The sequence below is a fragment of the Hibiscus syriacus genome, unplaced genomic scaffold, assembly GCF_006381635.1.
Source record: "Hibiscus syriacus cultivar Baekdansim isolate YM2019G1 unplaced genomic scaffold, ASM638163v2 tig00014083_pilon, whole genome shotgun sequence".
Lineage (NCBI taxonomy): Eukaryota > Viridiplantae > Streptophyta > Magnoliopsida > Malvales > Malvaceae > Hibiscus > Hibiscus syriacus.
In genome coordinates this window covers 1-9,687 of record NW_024062315.1, presented here as the reverse complement: position 1 = coordinate 9,687, position 9,687 = coordinate 1, and the positions used below count along the sequence as shown (strand labels likewise).

The 9,687-nt window shown below is 35.1% G+C and overlaps 2 protein-coding genes and 1 pseudogene across 2 annotated transcripts; 2 read left to right on the top strand and 1 right to left on the bottom strand.

Annotated features, from left to right (window-relative positions):
- Window positions 1–1,620: 1,620 nt before the first annotated feature.
- LOC120206900 (polcalcin Syr v 3-like) lies at window positions 1,621–1,980 on the top strand. Its single transcript, XM_039206466.1, has one exon. It carries the CDS (start codon window positions 1,695–1,697, stop codon window positions 1,941–1,943), a length of 249 nt encoding a protein of 82 aa, XP_039062397.1. The 5' UTR covers window positions 1,621–1,694; the 3' UTR covers window positions 1,944–1,980.
- A 959-nt stretch (window positions 1,981–2,939) lies between these two features.
- LOC120206890 lies at window positions 2,940–4,520 on the top strand (annotated as a pseudogene).
- A 328-nt stretch (window positions 4,521–4,848) lies between these two features.
- LOC120206889 (DNA-directed RNA polymerase 2A) lies at window positions 4,849–9,677 on the bottom strand (the record flags this gene model as incomplete). The annotated part of the gene is made up of 12 exons (XM_039206456.1): window positions 4,849–5,354; window positions 5,710–5,813; window positions 5,907–6,021; window positions 6,743–6,790; window positions 6,926–7,015; window positions 7,133–7,207; window positions 7,317–7,469; window positions 7,672–7,756; window positions 8,247–8,317; window positions 8,407–8,457; window positions 9,038–9,450; window positions 9,533–9,677. Coding segments are annotated over 12 exons (1,461 nt in total), but the record flags the coding sequence as incomplete, so codon positions are not given.
- Window positions 9,678–9,687: the final 10 nt, after the last annotated feature.

Genomic DNA, 9,687 nt, shown 5'->3' with positions numbered 1-9,687 from the left:
AGGGATGAATCGTCATATCTTAACGAAACATAACATACGCCAACTTTGATAATATTTAAAATCTCGTTAGCTATATGTGGTGTAAATTATTTCTCCTTGATCATCATAATCATGAAAAGTGTTAAATTTTTATGTAGTTAGGGATTAATTATTTTTGTGACTCTATGTCCAAATCAAATAGAATAAACCACTTACGACTGTTTATCCAAATCAAATAGGGTGAATTGTTAAATACTTCCTCTAATTAGAATATCGAGATGATTTGTTTCTCCATTGATGAGCATTGGATGCATTCGTTCGTACAAACATGAGATGTCTATATGGCTTTATCATTAGTAGATCAATACTAAAGAGATTCTACGAGAATGCATTTAGGGAAAAGCTCTCAAAGAGATTCCTTTTTCCGTTCAACATGAAACACCTCTATGGAGACACCTCTAAACATATGTTGTCTAGACGATTTTCTTGGATATTATTATTATCGTAACGTGTTTGTTACACATTAAGAAAAACGATCACCATATTCATTTACCTTTATAAGAGAAGGTGATGAGATTATCCTTCCAATGAGATGTGGAGGAAGTTGTCATAAAATCCCAATATTTGGAGTTTCAAATTCCTCAATTTAATAAAACGGCAACATAAGTAATCAAAATTTAAGTTTTTTGAATTTGGTGAGTAAAAGTGTACAAATATAAAAGGTAAGTGACCATTCTAATGATTTATCCTAAATTAAATTACTCAGGCACATAAATAGAACAATAAACATTATTTTTATTCATAGTTTTAATTTTTATAGAGATAATATTAAATTTTCGCATATCATTCAATACATATTACGTACCCACAAATATCCTTACTTTTGACAAAACTAACTTTTCAAATACCAAATGAGGACTCTCTATTTATATTTGAGCTCTCTCTCAATTAATAGTCTAGATCGTTTTACATCAACGGCTAAGATCTACCAAATTAATATAAAATCTCCTAAATCAAGGAAACTTAATCCAATTACATCAATTATCAGGATTCTTTCCTTGGATAGGTGTTCACACCGGATATGATAAGATTCCCCCACAATATCTTCATGATTTGTTGTCTCTTCCATATTTACCGAGCTCCTGTGATCATCTTCGGATTTGATGCCACTTTTTTTTTTCTGCACGACCAATGTGAACAGGCTCCATAATATTCTTCAAGTGATGAGTCAAGTCACACTTAAAGTGTCTAAAAACAATATTCTTATATATTTCAAACACATACAACACATTTTAAGGCTTCTTCTTTGCCATAAGACTTAATTGTAAAATTTTAATTACAAACTTTAAGATGGTGTTTGAATAAAATAACACTCTAATCTAAAAAAATCAAATCAAATAGTGTCGGGTATCGAATATAGAAAGATAAAAAATTCTTTTATTAAAAATTAAAATTTAGGCCATTTCTCAAATAATTACACTTAACATGTGTTCTTTTTTAACCTTAATTTTAGTAAAACAGTTTGGAAGTTACCTGCATATCACAGGTGATCCGTTCTTAATGCCAAATTTCCTGCTTCAATGGACAGCCTCAATGCCTTAATACAATGTCCTTAAAATCCACAACTTTACTGTTCTCTCTCAATCTCATTGAACAAAAAACAAAGACAAAAATAAAACAACTTTCATCAACACATACACCAGTAAAAGAAAAACATGGATGATGCAGAGAAAGCCGATCTAGAACGCATTTTCAAGCGCTTCGATACCAATGGGGACAGCAAGATCTCGTCGGTTGAGCTTGGGGAAGCGTTGAAGACACTCGGCTCGGTCACACCTGAAGAAGTTACGAGGATGATGACCGAGCTCGATACAGATGGCGATGGCTTTATTTCCTATGAGGAGTACCTCGCTTTCGCACATGAAAACCGTGGCCTAATGAAAGATGTTGCCAAAATATTTTAATTTAATTTTTTTATATCTTTTTGGAAAGATTCACTAATTTGTGAAACTCAGTTCTTTTTTACTTGTCATGAAGAGAGAAGTTGTTGGTAGCTAAAGAGTGTAGCTTCATGTATTTATCTTTTTATTTTGTGTGTTTATTTGGGTAAGTTTATCTATGAATGATCTGCAATATCATAAATCAATTTTTCTTTTATATTACATGCATTTACATTTATGTGATGGTGTTCTATTTCCATTAATTTATATAAAAAAATTTAGTTTTACACAGTGCAGTAAGATTTTATCCCTATGTATATATATTTGGTATGCTTAGTCCTTGTGGGTGTGGGATGACATAGACCCTATTGGTAGCATTTTTTGGGTTAAAACTATAACTTGTCACTTACCGTATGATTTAAATATTTTGAAGGTAAGTTTTAAATTGTAATGATCAAGTATTGGTCTTTATATAATTGTAAAAGCATTACCTTCTTCTTATAATTAAGATAACTGCAATGACTTGTATAGAAAATTATATTTAGGGTTTATCTGATTATGCAGCAAAGTCAAATACTGAAACTTCTTAGTTGTTTAATGATTACAATTGGCCTCCTTTATTAAAGGAGTGTACACACCAAGAATTGGGATTAGACAAACAGGGAGGACTCGTAATTGTTGAACATTATTTCTTACATTTGTTGTTGGGTCTCCCTCAAACTCAATTCTTTATTTCAAAGCTCATATATGTATTGATTATCTCTCTTCTGGGTTTGGTCAAGGCTTGATTTTTCTCCTCAGGTTTAAGCTTCAATTAAGGCTTGGGTGCTAATAGTAGTGGTTTTAAGGTTCTGTTGGCTGTAAATTTGGGTTTTATTGGAACTCCCTGTTTATTCTTTTCATTGATTATTTTGGTGTTCTTTTTTGGAAAAAAATCTGCCTTTGTTGTTGCAGATTCGACTTCAAAAATCTGCCATTTCATTCAACTCTTATGGAAATGTGTAAATTTGCTTGTGAACTTACGATGGTTTATTGGTTCTTGAAGGTGATGTGCTTTCCGGAACATCATCAAGTGGAGTTCACCATGCTGGTGTCCTTGAAAGTTGGTTTGGAGAACACTGGTGAAACGGGCGTACCTTTGTCCTCCTTGTAACTACACTGGGTATCTTCTCTCCATTGGCATGTTTCAAGCGGATTGGCCAGTGTCTCGGTTGTCCTTTTAGAATCTAGCAGCTAACTTTTGCTCATCTTTACATTTTATTATAGCATTTGAACTCTCAGAACCTCATACTTCGTATTGCATGCTAACTGTATAGTTTACCGCGAATAACGAACAGTTATCGCTTCTCTTTCTTGCAGATTCCCTAAGATTTACGTCGGCCTTATCAGTTGCTCTGGCAGTTGTGTTTCTTTTCATTACCGTGGGAATAGCAATTGTCAAGCTAATCGGTGGAACGATACTGATGCCTAGATTGCTACCTGATGTCACTGATTTGACCTCATTCTTGAATCTCTTCACAGTAGTCCCTGTTTTAGTCACTGCATATATCTGCCACTACAACGGTATGCACGTGAACAATTCGATTCTTGATGTAGCAATGTGTTTTTTAGATCCTTTAATGTTCTTGTGTGCTTAATTTTGCAGTTTACAGCATAGATAATGAACTGGAAGACTCTACCCAGATAAAACCTGTTGAGCAAACAGCACTTGCTTTATGCTCCACTGTTTACATAATGACAAACTTATTTGGGTTCCTTCTATTTGGTTATGCTACGTTGGACGATGTGCTTGCTAACTTCGATACTGACCTTGGCATTCCCTATGGCTCCCTCCTTAGTGACGCCCGTCCGTGTTAGCTATGCTGCTCACCTCATGCTAGTATTTCCCATTGTTTTCTATCCGCTGCGACTCAACATGGATGGCCTCCTATTCCCATCTGCGAGGCCATTAGCTCTGTCTAATACAAGGTTTGCTTTTACCACCGCCGGACTCATCACGGTTATCTTCTTGGGTGCAAATTTCATCCCCAGCATCTGGGATGCATTCCAATTCACTGGAGAAACTGCCGCAGTTTGCCTCGGTTTCATTTTTCCTGCTGCTGTTACTCTTAGGTGAGTTTTCAGCCTTCAATCCGATCAAATATCTGCTGCATTGTGCTTCCATGTTAAAGTGTTTTTGGCTGGCATTTCAGGGATCGCCACTCTATAGCAACAAAGGAGGACAAGATCTTGGCTCTTTTCATGATTGTGCTTGCTGTATTCTCGAACGTGATATCCGTATATAGCGATGCCTGTGCTCTGTTTAAGAAGAATTCAGGAACATAACCCAGGGAATGATCTCTCCAGAGAAGACAGATGGCCATATTTTCCCTGAAGATTACCTGATTAATGGCACCATTCGAGGTGTATTTCGAAAATATGGGGTTTGATAATAAACTATTTACATGAACATGGACTTCTTCCAATGTATAAAGTTAGATTGTTATTGAAGTGCATGGAGATATGTCCATTATTGCACTGATACATGCCTGATTCGAATCATGTTGTAGACATTAAAACAAGATGTAAAATTGCAAATTTATCGTAATCTTCATGATTGTTTCTTTTATTTCTTGATTTTCAAAATATAAACCTGCTACTGCATAATTTATCCAAGCCAAGAAGAAAATGCGTTACTCGAGATTTGACCAATAAACAGAATACCGTCTCATAGAAGAGATCAAATTCATTAATTTCAAACACCATTTCTGAAAATTTTAAAACATTTCCATTAACATTTAATTCAACACACTGGTACATTCTCATTTTCCAATTTAGGTTGAGGGGTATTCAAATGATAAATCTCCTCATTTAAGCATATTATATCCTGAGAATTTGACTTCCAAAACCCATTTTGGAACACTAGGTGTGAAATTCATCACCCTGAAGAGTGCTTCTAAAAAGGCTTTGCTTAAAAGTATTTATTCTTCAAAGCTTTACTTAGTCTCATATACATCATCTTGAACTTGTAATACTTACATGATATTACCTAATGAAATAACAGGGTTTGAGTGGAGGCAGGAAACTAAACTAAACCAAACCTCCAAAGTTACAGAGAAATTTGCAGCACTATTGAAGCTTTACACGCCATCAGCATCTTCCACAAAATATTATACAAAGTGCAAAGCAGCAAACTCCTTACTGGGATTTTCTTTTTCTTCGTGATAGGAGTTAGCTCTTTCGTCCGTCGTACATATTCGGAAGAGGAGAGGACAACCGGAGGTAGCACAAACCATGGGGTCGCTCTAAGGTCTAGGCTCGGATGAATGCACCAAACATATGAGATTAGTTGAAAAAATAGGGTGAGTCTAACACGTCTCTTAGATCAAAATCTCCCCTTTCAGGTATGGGAGGAAAACACAACGTAGGGAAAGACTGCTGAAAGCTTTCCAACAACTGAAAAAAGTCGCCAAAAAATTATAAATAAAGAGGTGGGAGAAAAACACTATTCTGCATAAACTTGTTTTATATAAATTCAATGTTAAAAGGCAAAAGAAGTTCGAAATTTTTGGATAATATCAACTAGCATGTATTTATGAATTATGTAAATCAAACTAATGAATGGTGATCATAGTCCAATATTTTTTTTCAAAATAATGAACGAACCGTTAATCATGCCAAAGCTCACAGTCCAAGGATGGTCTTAATCTAGTTACGGCAAAGACTTGTAAAATATAAAGTGAAAATTTAAGCCAAATTACCATGCACAAAAGAAAAAAAGAAACAGAAACTAAAATGTCAGGAAACTTACATTCTCTAATATTGGTATTTCATAGAGCTCAATAAATTTTTCTCTTAGTATCCTGTTCATTGTATCTACATCACTTGCATGTGTCCAGTATGAATCATGAACTCCTGTAAACATATATGTAGCACTATAGTAATTTGAAATTGATCATTAGAATGACAATGTGAAATACCAAAATACCATTAAATCAACTACAGTACCTGCAAAGGTTAAGCCTGCCTTTTTACAGGCAACCGCAGTCATCATCATATGAGAGCCATCCAGGGAGTGAACAAAATTTGGTGGGAAAGCCGTCCTCTGTCGTTTGACCATTATCTATTACAGAAATGAATCATCCAGTTTAACATTTGGGCAAACTTCATACTCAATAACATGAAGTGGATGCACAATGTTAAATTTATTAGGGTGAAGATAATAAGGGCGTCATGTTATGTTATAGAATTTAAACAGCTGAAAATTGGCATAGCAATTCATGTGGATAATAAATTTCAGAAATATTGATAAGAGAAACTCATACAGTGCAATCTAAATGTTAAATTTATTTGTGCAAGTTAAATTCTAGATCCAAATTTATGCAAAAAATGAGTTACAAGGTCAACAAATAAATTTCAATCTTACTCTAAATCTAAATCAAAGGAGCATAATTGGATAAGAAAGCAACAAGCTCATTGTGCCTGTCCCTCTTTAAGAATCCGTATCATAACAGTTAACTCATTATGCATAAATTCCTCTGGCCACTACTATGAAAAAATGATAAAAGTTAGCCCCACTGCAATACGAAAAGCTGGTTCATACATGATAAAAAAAAAGTGAAGCTCTAACAACTTACGTCTAACATAATAGTGTAACTTGTACTATCTTGGCACTAAAAATCCAGTGATTCTGGTATTAATACTTTCAGTCATCAAACCAGGTTGTCTTGCAATCTTTGTTTGTGCTGTGTTCGGTGATTTACCAAAGCAAGAGCATGCAGACTTCAGCAAGCAATATCTAAACAGAAGTATAAACTGTAAAATTGAGATAGGTTAATAAGTACCTTTTCAGTTTCACGTTGCAGAGTTAAAACCTGAAGGGAAGTCTTTATCTGCCAATTCCACATAAAGAAGTTAAAATAAGTAGGAGTATTAGTGTTATTATCAGATTCACTTCTGTTTTGGTAATAAAGTTATTAGCAAATTCTATGTTTTTACAGACATAAATGTTCAATTCAAATACTCACAAGATGCCTTCCTAACACTCGATATGGTTGTACAACAGGAAGTCCAAGTGGAGTTGTCCAGCTCACTGGCTGATTTTCAGATGCAATGATCTGCTCAGATTCAACATTTTAAGCTAAAAACCATCCAATAATTTTTGAAGTGTATAGCAAATAGAAGATCGGAGAAATACAGGCAGGGAGAAAGGTACAAGAGGGTCAGAAACACACCTTTGCACATTCACCAAGCCATCTCATGATATCACGTGCAGCTTGAAACATCTCACCTAAGGCAGTTAACGTTGTCTATTCGACAAATAAATATGATTTTATCATTAAATTGAGAGTGCAGGTGAAAGTATAATTTCATTTATTGAAACTAATTGAAGATAAAGTAGAAGTTAGCATTCCTTACCTTAGCAGCATAACAAGAAGCAACAAAGAGCTCTCTGTCGTCTGTAATTACACCACGTTCCTTCAACCTCCTCTTGATTTGATCTCGTGCCCCGATATAAGTTACACCATAGACTGAGGTCATCACTGTTTGCTTCACCAGTTTCCTATCCACCTAGTTAATAAATTTTTTGGGCATTAGAATCAACTACCATACTAACTAGCTCCCAGTCAAGATGGCCATAAATTCAGCAAGTTCCCAATGCCATACTTCCCTTATGAATGATTATAGTTCACAAGAAAGAAACAAAGTTGCACTTTTTTTTTGGTAAACTATAATATTTTTGCAAATATCATACAAGGAATCCATAGAATACCTGGTTAACCAATATTTTTGCAAGAGATGCGTCTGGAAAAACTGCAGGATCCTTTTGCGCATCAATCCGCATGATACCAAGCACTCTACATTCAGAATGAGTTCTTTTGTTATTATATTGTAATATTAAACTAAACAAAGAATATACATAAAATGGAAGGTATAGCATAATCATCCTGCTGGATATACATCAGTAAATGTGTATCAATGCATTCAATATTAGCTAAACTTTTCTTAGCAGTTCTTCATTTTAAGCAGTAAAAATGCAATTGAGTACAAGAATCTTTTAAGCTGAATAAAACCTAATATAGTTGTTCTCTTATGGTAAGCTTAAATCTACCAAGAGAGTTTAACTTTCATCTATTAGTTAAAGGATAACTAAGAACAATAATTTCAATAGATTTTCTCCAAAAGGACACAGCAGCGTAACTAGTTTTCCTCTTCCATTTTTTTCACTTCTTACTGCAGGTGCCTTTTTTTTGGGGGGGGGGATTGCAATCAAGAACTCAAACCAGATGATAAGGATCAATCAATCCTTAAAAAGGTTTTTCTAGAAACAACATAAAAATGGCTTACCTAGCAGCTATTCCTGAGTAAACATCTGCTGGTTTTTCACCTGCAACTAGATTGACTGCAGCTGCTCCCAACTGTAAGTTAATTTTTAAATTCAAAATCATAAGCAGAAATAAAAGATATAATAACTTCAACAATGATTTCTGGCTTAAAAAAAGGATACCTTGTCTCTGCCAAGTGCAGCATAGTGTTGTAAACCATTGCAGGAACCATCCTACAGTAAGGAAATAAAAAAGCAACAGGTAAGGAATCAGCTTATAGGCTAAAAAGAGCAGGCAGCAGGTGGAAGTTGAGAGTAAAGAAGAATTGTCACTGTATATACAAAAGGAGGTAGGATATATTATCGATAAAATGAAATATAAACTCAAATATTCCTCATTCCAAGCATTTTTTGAATAATATTACTCAAATTGATGGGAACATTTTTAGCAAGTCACTAAACAGCCAGTAGAAAAGAACCAAAAAATGTTCCACATAGCTTAGGCAATAGAAACCTGAAAAATAAATAAAACCACAGTTACAGTTCTATAGGCATATGAATGAAACAGATTGATATTCCATCATGTAGCTCAATTATATATGGTTTGTTCTTTTCTGTTTATTCAAGTCTGCATTTGCATATGTTTGTATGGCAATCAACATATGTACGTCTAAATGGAATATATATATCTATACTGACAACCTACAGATGAACTACTCAATTCATCTAGTTCCTCTAATGAATGATCTGGTCTAATAATTATGCAGAAAAAATATCTGGGCGTTAGGGGGAGTGGGAGGACAAATGAAGGAACCTGATGCACAGGTATATGGGAAACAAATGTCTCTGGAGAGGAGCTTCTTAAAGCTTCTGCGAGATCAATGCACACAGCTAAGCACTGAAATGGATCTTCTGCTTTTAACCACCAGCGCCTTCCTTCAAGTGGTCTGTCTGCAGAGTCGAATATATCATCTAGATGATTCTCAGTGAAAGCCAGTCGACCATCAAGAGACAGTTTGTCCACCCCACCAGCATATAGATTCGCGAGATGTATTTTCAGCCAGCGTAAGCCAGATCTTCCAAGAGGGCGACCCTCTGCAAACTCCAAAACACCCCGACAAAGATCTGAACCAAGATGATTCAAATAGGGGTGCATGGGATATGCACGTCCTCGGAAATCTAGATTGTGTGGGTAGTAGAAACCTTCTTCATCTTTCAGTTTCCGAGCTACCTGCTCATGGTTTTAAAGAGTTGGAATAAGTCTGATTTTGTACTAAACATGCTAGCAGCATATAAAGGTCAAGAGAACATACAGCAAGTTTAAGCTCTATATCACAACGCTGTGAATGCCTCTCTCTGTTTTCCTTTTTCACAGATTTGACTTTCCACTTCCATTTCTTAAGCAATGCTTCATCCTCAGTATCAGGCTTTTCTGGTGAGGGAACCTGCAATATTTGAGGATTA

Coding starts and splice junctions, on each gene's coding strand:
- LOC120206900 (XM_039206466.1), top strand. CDS start 1,695: ATGGATGATGCAGAGAAAGCCGATCTAGAACGCATTTTCAAGCGCTTC.